This window comes from Echiichthys vipera (assembly GCF_963691815.1).
Source record: "Echiichthys vipera genome assembly, chromosome: 7".
NCBI lineage: Eukaryota > Metazoa > Chordata > Actinopteri > Perciformes > Trachinidae > Echiichthys > Echiichthys vipera.
Genome location: NC_139832.1, coordinates 34,195,936 through 34,216,416, shown reverse-complemented (window position 1 = coordinate 34,216,416; position 20,481 = coordinate 34,195,936). Strand labels below are relative to the sequence as shown.

The 20,481-nt window shown below is 42.3% G+C and overlaps 1 protein-coding gene across 7 annotated transcripts in view; it reads left to right on the top strand.

Annotated features, from left to right (window-relative positions):
- ppfibp2b (PPFIA binding protein 2b) overlaps positions 1-20,481 on the top strand; it is a 224,695-nt gene that overhangs the window by 139,672 nt on the left and 64,542 nt on the right. For all 7 annotated transcript variants that reach the window (XM_083916106.1, XM_083916104.1, XM_083916101.1 and 4 more), the window contains one exon: positions 2,796-2,909. In XM_083916106.1, the coding sequence (XP_083772232.1) occupies positions 2,796-2,909 (114 nt within the window). The remainder of the gene's footprint in view (positions 1-2,795; positions 2,910-20,481) is intronic.

Below are 20,481 nucleotides of genomic sequence, written 5' to 3'. Positions count from 1 at the left end.
CTATTCCTCTTTGGGGAAGGATCCCCCAGAGGCTCTGAGGGCCCATTCTACCCGGGGTGTTTCTTCCTCATGGCCGCTTTTACGCAGTGTATCTGTGGAGGACATGCGGGCGCGGCGGCCTCATGGTCTAGCACACACAACTTTATGAGATACTATAGTCTGGATGTGTCAAACAAGTCCTTTGCGCACATGGTTTTGTCCGCAAGACGTGACTTGTGTTAAGTTTTATAAATAAAATTTATTGAGCAGCGTTGCCAATGACAGCTTGGTAGCATGAGTAAGAACTCTCGTTCTTCACTCGTAAAACGTGGGTTGTAGCAAAACCCTTAAATGACGTCACACTGTAGGGCCATGTAGTTAATAAGTATAACAACTAAAAAATCAGAAAAAGATTTATCACACGCACACAACAGTTATGTTTTGACTAATTAATGCTATTGTATTTGTTATTTCCCAGTTTGACAGTAAAGGATGTCACCTGGTTTCATTTGTGCAGCGTCATTGCTGTGATATGTGAAAGTAAGTGTTTTTTTAGCACTGATTAACTCATGAAATCAAAATGATTGATCTCCTAGCTGGAATTGTGTAGTGTGTTGTAACGTAACGCCCGAGAAACAGGGACAGGTTTTAATATTTTGTATGAAGCGGTTCTTCATCTCATCTCATCTCATCTTCATCCGTTTATCCGGGGTCGGGTCGTGGGGGCAGCAGCTTTAGCAAGGGACCCCAAACTTCTCTTTCCCGGGCCACATTAACCAGCTCTAACTGGGGGATCCCAAGGCGTTCCCAGGCCAGTGAGGAGATATATTCTCTCCACCTAGTCCTGGGTCTTCCCTGAGGCCTCCCTAGGGAGGCGCCCAGGGGGCATCCTTACTAGATGCCCGAACCATCTCAACTGGCTCCTTTCAACGCAAAGGAGCAGCGGCTCTACTCCGAGTTCCTCACGGATGGCTGAACTTCTCACCGTATCTCTAAGGGAGACTCCAGCCACCCTCCTAAGAAAACCCATTTCGTCCGCTTGTACCCACAACCTCATTCTTGTCTTTACTAAAACCAAAACTGATCAAATTGCAACAGGCTCTCACAAATCACGAGTGAGCGATTCCACGTTTCCCTTGCCCCCCTGTAGATCTGCCCCTGGTTGCCACTGACCTTCCAAAATGAGATAGAAGCTTCGAGTTTGAAGTTTACGTTTCCTAGGCAACCAGACAGGGACATCAAGTTGGCTAGAAAAATGGAGGAAAAACGTATAGAGACAAAGTGTTTGGATCCTGATTTGTTGTCATTGGTTTGACAGGCCACACCTACGACAGAGAATAAGAAAAAGCATAATAGGTCCACTTTAAATTCAGTTGGAGTTTTGTTATTCTACTTTTGCAAAAAAAAAACTTAAAAAAGGAAACGATCAAAAAGAATCATAACTAATTCTAGTTCAGTTGAGACATAATTATTTGAATTCCTACTATAATAAATGAGTCCGAGATTTGTCTGGAGGGATTGCTGCCACACTGGAAAAACATCTTGGTATCTGGTCTGTAATCTTAGTACTTTAGGTGTTTCATAACAAACATGTCCGGACACCTTTAAACTGTCTGACTGTTTGCTGACATCTTGTGCAGTTAGCACCACCGTGGTAAAGCAGAAGATTATATGCCTGTGCGCCATATGATGTCAACAGGCTCTCACTGCTCGTGAGTCACTTAAATAGCTGGTTCATAGAGCTAGATCCTTTTTAAATAGTAGTTGTCAAACTGCTCAACATCCCTTCACCTTTGTGTGTGTGCACTTTTGTAAATGCCTTTCCTGACACAATAATTAACTGGCTGGTGACAGGTTGATGCTTTCAGGTTCTTTGCTTTACTTTCTCTTCATCTGCCCCTCCTCCAGGACTCTGTTTATGTTAGGTGTTGTCTCGCTTCAGTGTTTCTGTGTTAGCACATACACACTCTGTTTATTAACTAACTTTCCTGTAGCTCAGTAGGGACCTTTCACCTCCTTATGTATGTGTAGTTAAGCAGCCGAGTCCAGGAGAGGTAAGAGATTATTTCTCTTCAACATTAGGAGATTATACAGTCATATCAGTAAGTAATGCCTTATTGTGCTACTTCAACACAAATAAATGTAAATAATGGTGTATAGCTGACAGAATGTACTTTACATTACACTTGTTAAATACAACAGGATCTTAGATGGAACTCATTCACATACATGCCATTCATTTCACTTGTTTGTGGGCTACCTCATCATTGTTAGGAAGGCTACCAGATCATTGGTTGTAATCTGGATTTTGACACACGTTGAGCCAGGAACATTTGCACAAGATTCTTTATATTGCCAGAGTGCTGTGAGACAGGACGTGGCTGCACAGGTAAAAATCTGACAAGTTGAAGTGACGGAATCAGCTCCTGTCAGACAGATTCGGCATAGTTTAGGAAAAGGGGAAAATTTTGTGTGTGTGCATGCGTGCGTGTTTGGCATGAGGTGAGTGTGTTGTCAGGGCGATTATAGTAAATGTGCAACACATTCCTGAGTGACATTCTGCTGTGTTCAGATATTTCAGGATGAAAGTACGTTTGTGTGTGGAGTGAAGGAAGGGAAAGAGACATGGCTACTACTGCTACATAACTGTGTGTTTTGTAGGTTTCTGTATGAATATGTGTTCGTATATACACCAGTGTTGGTGTGTGTGTTGCCATCTGCAGCAGGATCAGGGCGTATACTTTTTCTGTATCTGCTCAATTCAGCTCTGTGGCTCAGCATGTGTCCTTATAGAGAACGAATGTGTCACCTATTAGGTGAGCATTCTGACCGACCAGGTGGAGGCACAGGGAGAGAAGATCAGAGATCTTGAGAGTTCTCTGGAGGAACACCGGCAGAAACTGGCCTCTACAGAGGAGATGCTGCAACAGGTACAGTAATTTACACACACATGCAAACACACATACCATATCTGTGACACTGAAGTGTGGAACAAGGCTGTAAATGATAATAATTCAAGGACATCTGACACATTCTCACTCAAGGAAAACCAGACTACTTTTTAAAGTTTAAAAAAGTTCATTATAAAAACAACAGCAAAGAATTTTTTGCTTGTCCAAGGGGTCTTTTGAATCAGAATTTGCAGTTAGCGAAATTTGCTAGGTCTCTGCAAACACCTCAGACAAAAAGAACCCAGAGCCTCCCATTTACAGCCACAGTTCGTTCATTCATCTCTTCGGCACCCAACTTTTCCAATCAGCCAGGCATTTCTGTAAAGAGATAAACCTCCCTCCTCAGGTTATGCTGCTCTGACTCTCCGTTTCCTACTCTCACATTCTTTCAGTATCAGATTTCTTCTACCAATACTATTGCCTAGCCTGAGGTTGACTGCAACATTCTCTCATTGTGTCACCTGGGTAAATTAGTTTACTATAAATTCTATATGTGCACAATAAACAATAGTAAACTTTAATCATTTAGTGACAAAAATAAAATCTTCATGTGTAAAAATATGTGGGCAGTGAGCAATAGAAAACTTTAATCATATTATGTTTAAAAATTTCCACACATCCAAGTTGCTAATAAGTGTTCCTGTTATTCTACGTACTATATCCTATATTATAGGTTGGAAGACTGTGTGTGGCACACTGGCTTCATGCTCTGTGATTAAATAAATAGAACAGTTACATTTCCATTTTATTAAATATAGGACCCACACCCGCGTTTTCTCCTGCATGTGTTTTGAACATATGAACCGTATCCTGCATTACAATGCTGACAGCACCGCCTTCTTACAGTGTTTACATACTGTACATGTCCTTTTGTCGTTGCTATGTACTGATATCCATGAAACAGCGTTACGTATTTAAAATACAAAATAAGAGTAACTGTATTCCGTTATAGTTACAGTTTAAATTGGTGTATTCAGAATACAGTTTCAAAGTTAAAAAGGATTACGTTACCATAAGATTACCCCAGCTGGACCTTTGTTAAAACGGCAGCTGCCTCCAGAAAGAAAACCAAAGTGGTTGAGAAAGAAAAAGATAACAGGAGAAACAACATAGTCATCCCATATGTGGCTGGGGTATCGGAGAAACTCAGGAGGATTTTCAACAAACACTGCATCCCTGTGTATTTCAAACCCGGTAACACACTCAGACAGAGACTAGTACATCCCAAGGACAGAACACCACACACCCACAAAAGCAACCTGGTTTATGCTATCCAATGCAAGGAGGAATGCAAAGATCTTTACATTGGAGAAACAAAACAACCACTGCATAAACGCATGGCCCAACACAGGAGAGCTAACTCCTCAGGCCTGGACTCCGCTGTCCACTTACACCTCAAGGAGAAAGCCCACTCCTTTGATGACAGCAATGTCCAAATCTTGGACAGAGGACAGATGGTTTGAAAGAGGAGTAAAAGAAGCCATCTATGTAAAAGTGGAGAAACCATCGCTAAACAGAGGAGGAGGTCTGAGACACCACTTATCTCCAATTTACAATGCTGCCCTTTCATCCCTTCCCAGGAGATTCAACAATCTAATCTCAAAGGACAACTGTTCACACATGGCCCCGGGTGACCCCAACGACTGTCGTTCAGACTCAATAGAGCATTAAAGGAAGTCGAAACCAACTGCCCACCAACGACTGTCACTCTAACGACGGGCGTGGGCTTTTGGAGCACAAAGGGTTTCAGTGACATCATCGGCCTTGTGAGAGGTTAAATACCTGGATCTCACACCAGTTAGTTGGACCAGTCCCAGCCTGGTCAGATGCGTACATGAACTGACGAAGCCTCTTGGATGAGAGGTGAAACGTCTTCCCAGACAAACAACCAGTCCAGTTGTTTTTGACTGAAATTGCTTTGAGTGTAAAAGAGCGTGTGTGTAGCCCGGACATTGAGCTGCTGGCCGTGAGTCTGCGGCCATACTATCTGCCTAGGGAGTTTTTACACGTGATCGTCCTGGTTGTTTACATTCCTCCAAATGCTAACGCGTTGCGCGCGAGTGACGTCATCCACACCGTCGTCGCGGGCCTTCAGACACGCCACCCGGACGCATTCATGGCAATATCTGGGGACTTCAACCATATCACTCTGGCTGCAACACTGCCCACTTTCAAGCAGTTTGTGGACTGTCCCACAAGGGAAAACAAGACACTGGACCTGCTGTATGCTAATGTTAAGGAGGCTTACAGCTCCACTGCCCTTCCTCCTCTTGGAAGATCCGACCACAACCTCATCCACTTGCAGCCCCTGTATAAGCCCCAAGTCCAGCGGCTTCCTGTGACCACCAGGACTGTGAGGAGATGGTCACAGGACACCGATGAAGCTTTAAAGGGCTGCTTCGAACTTACAGACTGGGATTTGCTCTGTGATTCACATGGAGAGGACCTTGATGATCTCACGGACTGCACAACAGGGTACATCAATTTCTGTGTGGACAGCGTTGTTCCTACAGTGACTGTACGCTGTTTCCCAAATAAAAAGCCGTGGGTCACCAGAGACATCAAGGTCCTGCTGAATGAGAAGAAGAGGGCCTTCAGAGAAGGGGACAGAGAGCAGATGAGGCAGGTCCAGAGGGAAGGAGAGGATTCAAAAGGGCAAAGACACCTACAGGAGGAAGCTGGAGCACAAACTCCAGCAGAACAATTTAAAGGATCATCACTGGCTATAAACCATCTGGCAGCCAGACAGTGGGTGGTGGTACTGAACGTGCCAATGAGCTGAATCTGTTCTTTAACAGATTTGATGAAAGGGCTCTGGACCACCCCTGGACGGCTCCTCCACAACCATCCACCTCCAAACCTCCAGCCCTGGTGACACCCCCCCTCCCCCTCAATTCCTTACCGACTTTGCCCTACCTGTCCCCCCCCCCCCCCCCCCCCCCCGCCATCACATCTCTCCACCCCCAACAACGCACACAGCAGACGGACCTTCACTGCAGAGCAGGTGAGGAAGGAGCTGTGCAGACTCTGCCCAGGCAAGGCAGCAGGTCCCGACGGTGTCAGCCCGAGGGTCCTCAAAGCATGTACGACCCAGCTGAGTGGAGTCCTGCAGTACATCTTCAACCTCAGCCTGAGTCTTGAGAAGGTCCCTGTGCTGTGGAAGACATCCTGCCTGGTACCAGTACAGAAGAAGGTGCGTCCCAGCACCTCCGAAAATTACAGACCGGTGGCGCTGACGTCGCACCTGATGAAGTCCCTGGAGAGGCTGGTCCTGTCACTTCTTCGGTCCCTGGTCAGCTCATCACTGGACCCGCTACAGTTTGCCTACCAGCCGAGACTAGGTGTGGAGGACGCTATCATCTTCCTGCTCCACCGTGCCTGCGCCCACCTGGACAGACCGGGAACCACAGTGAGAATCTTGTTCATGGACTTCTCCAGTGCGTTCAATACCATCCGGCCTGCTATGCTTGGACGTAAGCTGACGGCGATGCAGGTGGACCCTCCCCTGGTTTCCTGGATTACGGATTACTTAACGGGTCGACCACAGTATGTCAGACTGAAGGACGGAGTGTCTGACACTGTGGTCAGCAGCACTGGAGCTCCACAGGGAACTGTTCTTTCCCCCTTTCTGTTCACCCTGTACACCTCAGACTTTCAGCTCCTCTCTGAGTCCTGCCACCTGCAGAAGTTTGCTGACGATTCTGGAATTGTTGGCTGTGTCAGTGAGGGGAAGGAGGAGGAGTACAGGGGCGTTGTGGACTCCTTCGTTGACTGGTGTGCAGCTAATCACCTGATTCTAAACACCACCAAGACTAAGGAGCTAGTGGTGGATTTCCGCAGGAGTAAATCTGCCCCCACATCCATCTCCATCAACGGCGGGACTGTGGATGTTGTCCAGGATTACAAATACCTTGGAGTATACCTGGATAACAAACTGGACTGGTCCAAGAACACTGAGGCTGTTTACAAGAAGGGCCAGAGTCGTCTCTATTTCCTGAGGAGGCTCCGGTCATTCAATGTATGTAACACCATGCTGAGGATTTTCTACCAGTCGGTGGTAGCCAGTGCCATCTTCTTTACTGTTGTGTGCTGGAGCAGCAGACTGAGGGCAGCAGAAGCCAAGAGAATCAGTTAGATCATCAGGAAGGCTGGCTCCGTCCTGGGGGTCAAACTGGACTCTTTGGTGGCGATGTCTGAGAGGAGGATGCTGTCTTAACTGCACAGCATCCTGGACAACAACTCTCACCCTCTCCACCAGCTGCTGACCTCCAGCAGAAGCACCTTCAGTCATAGACTCATTCTCCCCCGGTGTAACACTGAACACCGGAGGGAGTCTTTTCTTCCAGTGGCCATCAAACTGTATGATTCATCTCCCCCCGGTCAGGCAAGGAACAGTGGAGACACTGTATCCTGAGAAAATGTCACTTTGTCACTTTATAACACCACTGCATCACTTCATTTAGTTATATTGTAAACTAACTTCAGTCAGAAATGCTGCTACACTTTACTGTGGTTTACTGTAACTAACTTACTTCAGTAAGAAAGGTGGCTACACTTCACTGTACTTTACTGTAACTTACTTCAGTAAGAAATGCTGCTACACTTCCCTGTACTTTACTGTTACTTAGTTCTGTAGGAAATGCTGCTACATTTTTAACACTGTTTCAATTATCGCTCCTTATCAGTTATTTAGTTTGTACTTATTTTATTTCAATATGCTGCTAAACTGCACAGTGCGTATTGTTGTATATTGTTTATACCTACGCTTAACCACAATGTCTGTTGCACTCTGTCACACTTAGCTATTGTTTGATTTATTTTATGTTAGCTTTATTTTGATTTGATTGTGTTAGCTTATTGTCACTCTGATCCTTTCTCACCTTTGTATTGAAACTGTTGCACAATAATTTCCCTCGGGATAAATAAAGCTTCTTGAATCTTGAATCCTGAATCTTGAAAAGTTAACCCAGCTGCTACTTACCCTCATGCCCTCCTCAAATGTGCTCTCTGGTACCCCTCGTGGCTAAATACTGTCTGTTATGGGAAAACAAAGATTAGACACAAGCAAGTCTTGGCTTTTCTCCGTTTTTTTATTTCTCAAAGCAAAGAGAGCTCTGGGCAGTTTTCATTTCATACAAAACATGAATACATAACCAGCGTTTAGATGGGTGACGTACAAGGCAAAGCAGTATCTATAGTCACATTATAGGTGATAACCTTCCTCATACTTGTATCTCACAAGCTAGACAGAGCTGAACATTGTATGCTCAGATAAAGAACTTCTGCATCTTGAGGGGATAAAGAATGTGTTTTGTTCTGTGTTTTAAAATCCAACACATGTAAATTGTAATTTACTCAATTTCCGACTACAATTTGAAAGAATTTGAATTATTTTTGTTACAGAACTCCAGATATACAAACAAATATTATACAGACTAAACATATATTAGAAAAGACTCAAATTTAAATGTAAATTTACAGAAATGAATACTTACAGTAGTGAAATATATACAAGATCAAAGATTGTCTGTGGTTGAGTCTGAATTACAGAGAGGAGGTGACAGACTCTCCTAGGGATGTATTGTATAGTTTAATGACCACAGGCAGGAAAGATTTCCTGTGGCGCTCTGGGGTGCATCTGGGTGCGAGGAGTCTTCTGTTGAAGGTGCTCCTCTGCTGAGCCAGTGTGTCGTAGAGAGGGTGGGAGACATTGTCCAGGATAGATCGCAGCCTGGACAGCATCCTCCTCTCTGCCACGGTCGTCAGGGTGGCCAGCTCCTCCCCCACGACATCACTGGCCCACCTGATCAGTTTGTTCAGTCTGTTGGTGTCTGCGACCTTCAGCCCACTGCCCCAGCATGTGACAGCGAAGAAGATCACACTGGCCATAACAGACTCATAAAACATCCTCAGCATCGTCTGGCAGATGTTAAAGGACCTCAGCCTCCTCAGGAAAAAGAGTCCACTTTGGCCCTTTTTGTAGACAGCCTCTGCGTTTCTAGTCCAGTTCACCTTATTATTGAAGTTCTCTTTCTCATTTTTATTTATTTTACATTTTGCTTTAGGAGTAGCCCTTTTTATGTCTATGTTAAAACCAGTTTGGTCTCAGTCATCACCATATTCAAATTGCAGCAGTAGTTTGGAATGCGGACTCCCCCCATGCAGCACGTTCTGTTCTGGGTTTACTCTGATACTTCGGAATCATCAGATGTTATCACCACTATTCATTAAAACATAATGGTTGCACAATTGATTTCCCTTTAATCAACAAACATTATTAATTTATAACCCAACAGTTGCTAAATTCAATCGCTGTTAGGCTCAAATCTCTTATATCTTCTCTTCTAAATGTGTGTTTGAGAGAGTTTTGGAAACACGACGTTGATGCTGGGACAGGGTGCCATGTTTTCTTTTAGTCACTGAATCTAGGTCAAATTTTTAGAGAACAATATTCTTAAGCCAATTTTCTTTCCTTTTGCCCCTCCTGTCCACAAAATATATACAGGCATTAATTAAATCATTAAATATTTGAAATGCATGTAACTTTGTATTAACTCTCCTTTATTTACTTCCATATTTAAATCTCTCCTTGTGTACTTGCACATTATTTTATTAAAGCTGCAATTTATTTTGTTTACATGAACTTTTTTATTCTAATGCTTAATAAATGAACGGGTTAAGCAACACTGTTTATTAAACCCTGATTAGTATTGTACTATCTCACCAGTGGACTTTATTTTCATTTGAATCTACCACTAACGTAACATTTTCCTATGTTCATGTTCTATTACTCACTTATTAGTGAGTAATAATGCATATTTAACCCTTGTTGATTCTAGCTATAAAATACATTTTCTTTGAATACCTTTTAATTATTTTTTTTGCTACTCCATAACATACATGTTTTATTTCTGGTTAGGTTAGATTATTCATTAGGGTTAGCTTAAAAAGGTGAATCTGAGAGTTATCAATTCATTCTGAGTTATCAATCAGTATCAATTATCCTAGTTAAAATAAGTTTCAGAGCAGGTAAAAGTGATGTAACTCTGTATATTTTCAGTTTCTTTACAGGGAGAGCCATTAGTTGTCATCTGTTTAATCCTTTGTCTGGCAAATAGCTCATTAAACAGATAAAAAATATTTTTGCACTTGTGAAGACAAATAGTTTAATTATCATGTTTAGAAAGTAATAAGTAATTGAATAATCTATTCTTAGATTCCAATGGTTTCTAGATTTATCGTTTGGTTGATAAAATCTCATGGTTCAAGGTGATGCCCATGTCCCAATTTTCGGTTTAATATGATAGAACAAGCAGGAAAATCTCCATTATTTGAAATGCTTCAGCCTTTTTTTTTTGGCATCTGTCAGGAAAATTACTTTTAGGGGTAATACAATTATATTTTTTATTATTTTACTTCACACACACACACACACACACACACACACACACACACACACACACACACACACACACACACACACACACACACACACACACACACACACACACACACACACACACGCACGCACACATCCATCCATACACCCTGCCACATACAAACGTTTCCCAGTAAAACATATATACCATTGCAATGCAATTATTCAGGTCACAGGTTGTGGGGTCAACACAACTTATTCACAACCCACAATCATTTTTTTCTCCCCCTATCGCTTGGGACTTAGGAAGAAAAGTCGCTGATAAAGGGAAGGGCACAAGCTCCTTCACCAACATTACCTAACTAAACCCCACATTTTCACACACACACACACAGGCGAAGAGTGATAGAGTGAGAAAGAAAAACACTTAAGGAATACAATATGGTCCTCGTCGCCACAAGGCACCTGCTTCCACAATATTGGTCACAGAATGTATGCTACGGGTCCCCTTTAATAAAAATCACTTATAACCCACTTAATGAAAGGATTTAAGCCATCTGGGTGAATTCAAACCTGGCTGTTGGCCAATTCTGCCTGCAAGCTCAACTGTCCTACAGACTCAAACTGCTTGGACATCTCTGTGAGACTTTTTTTCCAAAACCTTACTACTTATCAGACTTGAACTGAAAAGAGAGCAGCTGATCAAACTGCTAGCCGGCCCTTGCATAGACTCCCACTGTACATCAACAACAAGTGGACTCAAACCACTTGCAGAGGAGGGACTCAAACCCTCGTCTTCTGGTAACACAAACAGGAAAAAAAACTGACCAAAGAATTTGTTGAGACCTTTCCTAGGGTGCGTGGACCTTGGCAGTGAGAGGGCACACCGTTGTTGGACATTAGGCCCCCATGTCTAAGCTGAATTTGTGGCGAGGTTGAGGTAGGAGCTTCACTCCACTGTGCACAGATTTCACCGTCGAAAAATCTGTCAACAAAGATTAGATACAAGCAGGTCTTGGATTTTGTCCGTTGTTTTATTCCTCAAAGCATTTTCTGCAGAAAAGGACTGTGCTCTGCGCAAACAAACACAGGCTGCTGGTGAGACGGACCCAGAGCTCTGGGCAGTTTTCATTTTATACCATCCTGAATACATAATCAGCGTTTAGATGGGGGACGTACAAGGCAAAGCAGTATCTTTAGTCACATTACAGGCGATAACCTTCATCATACTTGTATCACAGGATAGGTAGTATCTCACAACATACACAAAGCAGAAAATTGTATGCTCAGATAAAGAACTTCTGCATCACAAGGGATGTGTTTTGTCCTGTGTTTTAAAACCCAATACATGTAAATTGTAATTTCCACCATACTTCCAAGCACAAAACTCTGCTATAAAATCATCAATAGTTTTTCAGATTTTTTTCCCATAAATCACAAACAACTTCAAACCTGCTAAAAAAAATATCAAATATTAATTCATTTTAATTGTGTGATTAGAGAACTGGATATGTCAAAAATTAGCAAAAAAAATTGATTTGATTGAAAAATCAGAAAAAAATATTGATAATAATAATATATCAATTTTATATAGCGCTTTCCTCAGTACTCAAAGACAATTTACACATAAAAAAAATTAAATAGACAATCAAACAGGAGGCAAAAAAACAGAGGGTGGAAGATGGTGGATTTTAGCTGTTGTAGGTGATCCTGAAGAGATGGGATTTAAGCTGGCTCTTGAATGATGGGAGTGTTTCTGAGTTCCATATTGCGAGGGGCAGGGAGTTCCAGAGGGTAGGGGCGGCGATTGGCAAAGGCTCGGGCCCCCACGGTGCGATATTTGGTGATGTTTTGGTTCATCCAGGTTTTGATGTTGGTGAGGTTAGAGAGAATGGCGGAAGTAATGGCTTTGGTGGTGATGTACTGCTGGGTATCGTCGGCATAACAGTGAAAGTGAAGACCATGGCGGCGGATGATGTGACCTAGTGGGAGCATGTACAGAATGAAGACGACTGGACCAAGCACTTGAGGGACTACATGTGAGACAGGGAGGATGTGCGATTTGTGGTTGTTGATGGTGATGTAGTGGAATCTTTAAGACAGGTAGGAGGTAATCCAGGAGATGGTGGAGTCAATGATGCCAATGGATTGCAGACGGCTGAGGAGGATGGAGTGATTGATGGTGTCAAAGGCAGCACTGAGGTCGAGGAGGAGGAGAATGGTGAGGGAGCCGGAGTCACAGGAGAGTAAGAGGTAGTTGGTGACTTTGACTTTGAGCTGTTTCAGTACTGTGGTGGGTTCAGAAGCCGGATTTCCTGAACTGTATAAAAAATACTAATAATAATAATAATAATAATAATAGTGTGTGTGTGTGTGTGTGTGTGTGTGTGTGTGTGTGTGTGTGTGTGTGTGTGTGTGTGTGTGTGTGTGTGTGTGTGTGTTTGTGTGTGAGAGAGAGAGAGACTAAAATGTTTTCCGTGCAAACGACCATATCTGTGTGCATATGAAACTGACTCCAAATGTTGTAGTACACATGCATCTATCAACTGGATGTGACGATGGAACTGCCACAGAAATACACCAACAACGAGAAGAAGAGATGGGTAGACGCTGTGTAGAAAAGGGGCGCAAATGAGATTTTTGAACTGGATGGGACCACGCTGTCAGCAAATGATTTCAACTCAATGAGTTATTTTTGTGTAATTTAGGCCTTTACTAGCGCTCAAGTAGTTACTTTGGTAATAGCCTTTGGGCCAGTAGTTTGCACAAAAACTGCTTAAAAAAACAACTGCTCGGGGCGCCGGTCACTGGCAGCCCCCTCGCTCTAACATCTCTCCTTAATTGCATGTGTGTATTTCGGGCCTGTGTGTGTAACATGATTAATAATAAGAGTGAAAAAATGAAATTTCCCCGTTGCGGCATAAATAAAGTTATTCTTCTTTTTCTTCTTAAAAAAATGCCATTGGAGAATTCTTATTTGAAATCATGGATAAACAACAATGAACATTGTTAAACAAAGGCCGACTTGATCAACACTAGCCATGTATGATGAAACTGTTATTTGTCTGGAATGCCAATCACCCGCAAATACTTCATGCCCTCTGCAAAATATGTTTTATTTTGACATTTGTGTATTTGGGAATTATATAGTGCAGCCAAACAAATTTACTGTCATCAGGAATTCCCTGCAGGCCAGGAGGATAATGTTAACTTTTTAAATCTTATAATTTCACTGAACAGTTGCTTATTAAAAAAACATTATTCATAAAACAAAAAAAGCGATTAGCTGCCACATCTGGAAAAGTCAACAGGCGTAGGATAGACTACTTACATAGTTTGTTTTTTCAAAAAACGCTCTGATTGTTTTTTGTTTCTTCATTGAATTGAAATCACCCCTCTGTCATAAAAGTAGGCAATGGTCTGATCACTGCAACAGGCACAGCTACCGGTTCCTCTTTAGGACTCTGGGGAGTGAGAAACTTGCCTTATGGTGTGTTCAATTTACACTGAAAGTCGGAACTTGGAGCTCGGAACAACGTGACACCAAAGTTGTGTGCTCCCAGCGCTTCAGGGCCTCCCAAACATACATCAAAACATGTAACCACTGTTTACGTTATGGTAGAACAATGTATTATAAAAATAGAGAGGTCTACAAGAAGGAGTCAGCAGAGAGGTCTCACAGCAATCAAGAAGAATTTATTGAATAAAGGTTTGATACACTCATCACAGGGTTCCGAGATTCACCATACCAAAATTACAATACCTTTAACAGAACTTCCCGTCTTATAACAAGGCTGACAACACTTACACGCCCCGTCGGGTCTTTCCAATACACACTCAGTACATTTACCATCAGTGGCGCCTACTTGGTGTCCAGACGTCATCATGCCAAAATACAGTTCAATTGTTTTCTAAACAGAATGTGCTTATCAGGCCTATGTCCCCAGTACAGTGACCTCGGCCTGTTTTTCACTTTCTCAATCATGTTTTCTTCCACATATCCCTCCTGTGAGGGTTTTAACCCTCATTAAAGTATTATCGTTAGAAATCAATTCGCCATCCGCGGCTCATGCAGGAGAAAAACCTCCGGCCTTCATTTCGTCATCATGTAATCATTCTTGATCATCTCATCATTCTGTGGAGGAGAAAAGTCCTGCATAGTCCCCATGACCTCTGTTTTGACATACATAGATAACGGGTGACTGCGCTGGGCGCGAGCAACGGCTGCATTGATTTCTTCACGTTAATCTTTTAGCATGTGATTCAAATTAACCAATGATAAAACATTTGTAAATGAAATTATACAAACCTAAGTTAATAAACTGTAAAAATTAACCAATGATAAAACATTTGGAAATGAAATTATACAAAACTAAGTTATTAAACTGTAACACTGTAAATTATAACTGCAATCATGATATAGTGTTATTACCTGTAAAACTTTCAACTGAAATCATCAAATGTAGTGTATGCCTGAGCAACTGTGGATTAGCGCTTGCCTGCGTTGTGCAGTTGTTTTAAATCAGAACATGAAATTAGATTATATATGTGTCTATATCTGAAAATGAATCATAATCTTTAATTACCTGTAAAACTATCAACTGAGTTATAAATGTTGTGTAAGCCTGAGCAACTTTAGACTAGCGCTTACCTGCGTTGTGCAGTTGTGTTAAATCATGTTTTGGTTAGAATAAAAATTAATCTTAACCTAACTGAATATAGTTGTTGTTAAATCATGTTTTGATTAGAATAAAAAATGAATGAATGAAAATGAATCTTAATCTAACTGAATATAATGACTGACTTTCCTGACTCTCAACTATGCAGATCATCCGCTGTGATCTGGTGATTATAACCATCTTATCTGTGTGTGTGTTTACACCCACCATACCATCTCCCTCCTGAAGTCACTATATGTGATTTACCTTGATTGTCTTATTACCATAAAACCTGTAACTATTATCTAGTGTATGATTATGATGTAACATCTACTGCGACTTACGCTCTAATTGTAGCTTTCCAGTCGAAATGATTATAGCCAGGACTGATGGTCTTATGTTCTTTTAATTTGTCTTTTAAACCATTCACAGACCAACGTAAGAGCTGAGTATAAACACACAAAACAGAAGATACAAAATATTAGATGAGTAGTAGCAGGACGTTAACGCAATGTAGGCTATAAAATAAACTCTAAATTACTTGACATAATACACATAATATACAGACCTTGTTGCCACTTTCGACCGAAGCTTTAATATTCTTTTATAGTTCTTATGTTTACACTCTCTCCCGTTGCACCAACTTTCACTCTCCCGTATCTCCGTAGTTTAGCTTTTGGCGATAAATTTACTGTCACTACACCTTGCCACAACTTCCGGTAAAATATAAACAGTTAACAAAATAAAAGCACAATACATGTACAACAAACTTCACATAAAACTATATTATGTACTGGGGTTCCTTACACTAATATTGGACAGCATACACATTTGAAATGCATGAACATTCTTGTACGGTCTTAAACAATAATGGAATAATATGTGGGTTAATATGTGTCGGCATCGCCCATCATCAGTCCTGGAAGTCGCCGACTCCGCCAATACCAAGATTCAGTTGGGCAATATTTCAGCGTGAGAGGATGTCTCATGGCACAGTCCTGATGAGCTCTCTCTCAGTTGGTTTGTGTCCATTTCACCATCCTCCTTACTGCTCCGAAAGAGAAAAATAAAGAATCAGAAACCATGTAGCCATTCCATAGTTCATCTGCCCTTGGTAGTGGTTCAGTTAACCAACTCCAGTTGAGCCATTTGTAGTCTTGTGTCTTCCACTGCCCGCTTATACTTCCCTGGATCCACCTTTTCAGTATGGGTATGATGCAACAGTGTAGAGATGCTACAATAATTATGTATGTAACTGTGCACCAAATACTTCAAAGCCCTCTAAGATGTAATTGAGCAGCCTCTGTTGGTTATAGTACACGTAATTTATCCACTCTACATTCTTGTTAACGGTGATCCATGGTATGATAGACTCAAGACCTGCTTTAATCTCATCTCGGGCCTTAAACTCATACGGAATTCCTCGTGGTTGTCCTATCACATCCAAATACACTTCCCTGTCCTCCATAAGACTTCTTCTCATTCGGGTACCTCCTGCAACTAACTCGTCCACTCCTGAATATATCACAGTTACTGGCACCTTTAATCTTACTAATGTACACAACCCAACCCACCTTGCTGGTAAAACATTCATAACTCTATCTCCTCCACACATCCAATAACTGTCTGCAATTGGAAAGGTCTGGTCACCGAAAAAAAATAATGTGGGCAAAGTCATGGTTACATTAGCACAATCCTGTTCTAAAGTCTCTGAAGGGTTTTCGAACCACACTGGTGATGTAATTGATGTCTTGCTTACATGTGGAAACCAGGATAGTATGTAACACTACACTTTACGGTTGTGTTTCCTACTTCAACACCACCTTGATCCCTGAAGACTCCGCTCGCGAAGCACTCGTACTCAGCCTCTCGGTCTATGTTGTAATTTGTCGGGGTGGTGTCGTCTTCAACCGTCTGTGTCTTAAAATCGGCGACTTTACATCGTATTTATTGTCTCCAAACCTCAAATATGAATGTATTCTCTGAGAACCATATAATAATCTACATCCAAGACCACACACAAGTTGGCGAAAGAACATCGGTGCATGTTTATTGTTATTAAACTGTCCTCTTGTCTCTGATACTCTGCACACTCTCTAGAGTTATATTTTTCTGGGATTACCGTACGTCTCGCTTCGGGTCTTTAGAACACACTAAATACTCGTTTGTCGTCTTTGGCTGTAGCCCACACACTCTTGTACCAATAGTTCTGTGCGGCTCGGGCCTCCAGCTCATCCTTAATCTCTCTAAGCCCTGTGGTCACTTGTTTTGGTTCTATTGTAATGCTTTTATGTGTGGCCGTGGTTCTGGCTGGTGTTGTAGTACTTTTAGTTGTAGTAGTAGTCTTAGTTGAAGTTGTAATACTTTTAGTTGTAGTAGTAGTCTTAGTTGGTATTGTAATACTTTTAGTTGTAGTAGTTATCGTACTCACAGGTGTAGTCACTTCTTCAGGCGCAGCGATCACATTCCTCGCCAGCCCTTCACACAGCACGTCCATCGTTTGCTTTGCGTACCTTGCACTCCATCGTACGTTCACGTCCATCTGACCATCTATTTCTGCAGCGCTAACACTATTCAGTTCATATGTTGTCCCACACTGACATTTCTAACTTATCTGACATCCACCCACATATAATTTGCCTACTTCCATCTTTGAGGATTTCTGAAATCGTCACCTCTCTTCTTTCTACCAAACCTGCTCGTTCTTGTGCTGGGAGGTGTAATCTTAAACTCCCTCCTTTTACCACCTCTGTCGTAAGTCCTTCGTTCCCTTCTAACTTCTCTGCTACCTCTGGTCTTGTAACTTGTTCTGGAAGTATTTCTCTATCTTCCCAAATCCATGTTGTTTGGCTCTGTCTTTTCTTTCGCATTTTTATGCTTTCCTGTGTTAGACGCCCAAATGGGTTTGTAAATTTGTTTCTATCTGACAATGCTGGCAGGTGGCACAGAGTGTTTAGTTTTGCATCATACTCATCTGTTTTAGACTGGTGGATCCCCGTCTGGGGCTGGATTGCCTTTTCCTCGTCTCCAACTCCTCCTTTCTGTGGACTCTTGCTTGTCTGTACCTGGCTTGGCACGGTTCTGCTCTCCACAGTCATCATACTCTGAACACACAGGAATATCAGAGTCAGTTTTACCACATTTCTCATCTCCCACTTCTGCCGTTGGTTCTCTTCATCCTTGACTCGCGTTTTTGTGCAGTGGTTCAGATGATACCACGTGGTGGTCCCTTCGACCTGGACAGCTGTTGGCGTGGCCCTGACCACCTGGTACGGCCCTTCCCAACGCGGTTGATGCCACTTCCTCCGGAACACCTTGATCCACACCAAGTCTCCTGGTTTCACTGGCGACTCCCCCTTCTGCTCCAGGCTCTCCTCTCGTGCTCTTTCCTGTGTGTAGATAGTTCTATGGATCATAGTTAGATATTTTATATATGCTTTCAGCTCAGTTTGCAATTGTTCAAGCGGTGGTCCTTTAAAAGGACCTCTTAGCTGCGGTGCTGGCATAGGTCGACCTGTAAGCATTTCATGCGGTGTTAAATGCGTTATTCTATGCGTTTGCATGCGATAGCTTATTAGTGCTAGTGCCAAAGCATCTACCCAGTTCAGCTTAGTGGCGGCACAAATTTTGTTTAGCTTAGCCTTCAGGGTTCCATTTACTCGCTCAACCATTCCTTGGCTTTGCGGATGATACACTGCTCCTAAACGATGTTTGATTCTCAACTGTTGTAGGATACCTTTTGCAACTTTCTGCACAAACGCAGACCCATTGTCAGAGCTGATTTCTGATGGAATCCCAAATCGCGGGATTACTTCTCTTATCAGAAACTTGACAACCGTCTCAGCTCTCAAGTCTTTAGATGGTGTAGCTTCAACCCATCTGCTGAATCTGTCGATTACCACAAGCATGTATCTTTTGCCTTGAACTGATTTTATCATATCGACATAGTCCATAACTAGATGTTTAAATGGACCTTCTGGTACTGGAATATGTCCAACAGGTGTTTTCACACCTTTCTTTACATTATTTTGAGCACATACTTCCCATTGGTTTAACACCTCGTTCACCATTGCTTGCATATAAGGCGACCAGTAGCCTTGTTGTTGAATTTTCTTCATCACTTCCCCCTTGCACAGTGATCTAGACTGTGCACTTCAGAAATCAACAACGTCACTGGGGCGACGAACAAACAGTCTTGTGACCTCTATAACCCTTGTTCACTCATTGTTGCCCCTCGCCTTCTCCAAATGTCTCGTTCATCCTCAGCCGCCTCTTTTTGTATCAAAATGATGTCTTCCGGGGTGGCCACAGGCTCCAATGTCACCATTGGGGCCAAAATAGCTATTTGACACTTAGCAGCTGCCTTTGCTGCTTCATCAGCTGCATTGTTTCCGCGGATAACGTCATCGCTCCCTTTCTGGTGTGCCTGGCACTTTATTATGCTACCTTTAATGGAAGCATCATTGCTGCAATTAACTCTTTAATTTGGCTGCAATGTTGAATTGGGGTCCCATCGGATCTTCGGAACCCTCTTTGTTTCCACACAGACGCAAACAAATAACACACTCCATGTGCATATGCTGAGTCCGTATATATGTTGGCAGTTTTTCCTTTTCCTTTTTCAGCTGAGCATGGCTGCTCACACATTTCCGCTTTCTCTATTATGTGCCCGCTACCCTCCTGTTTAACTACCACATAGCCCGCATGGGTCCCTACATGGTCTCTGTAACATGAACCGTCAACAAAATATGTAACGTCGGTTTGTAACAATGGTGTAGACTCCATGTCAGGTCTTAGTCTGTTATATTTCATAGTTTCAGCGACACATTCATGGGGCTCCCCCTCTTCCTCTGATGGCATGAAATTACCTGGGTTTGATGTGTTGCATCTCTTTATGGTCACAAAATTACAAAAATAACTGCTTTTTATAGTCAGGTGTTGCTAGTATTGGTGCATTTTGCATGTCCATTTTTAGAGTTTCAAAAGCTTTATTTGCCTCTGTGGTCCACTTCAGATTCAAGATTCAAGATTCAAGAAGCTTTATTTATCCCGAGGGAAATTATTTTGCAACAGTTCAATACAAAGGTGGGAAAGGGTCAGAGTAACAATAAGCACAAACATAAATCAAATCAAAATAAAGCTAACGTAAAATAAATCAAGCAATGAACTAAGTGTGTCAGAGTGCAATAGACATTGTGGTTAAGCGTAGGTATATACAATATACAACAATACGAGCCTTTTCAGTGGAGCCTTTAAAACCTGGGTATTTGCCTGTTTCATTAGTTCTCGTAGCAGAGCTATTTTTTCCGCGTAGTCTTCTATCCACTCAGAACTAAATCCTGTCATTCCTAAGAATGTCATCATCTGTCCTACAGTACGTGGTTTTGGAGCTCTAGCTATACCCTCCAATTGAGATGGGGAGATTGCTATGGTTCCTTGTGAGATTTTCCGTCCCAAGTACTCAACCTGTGTTTTACAGTACTGAAGCTTTGATTTTGAAAATCTGTGTCCTCCT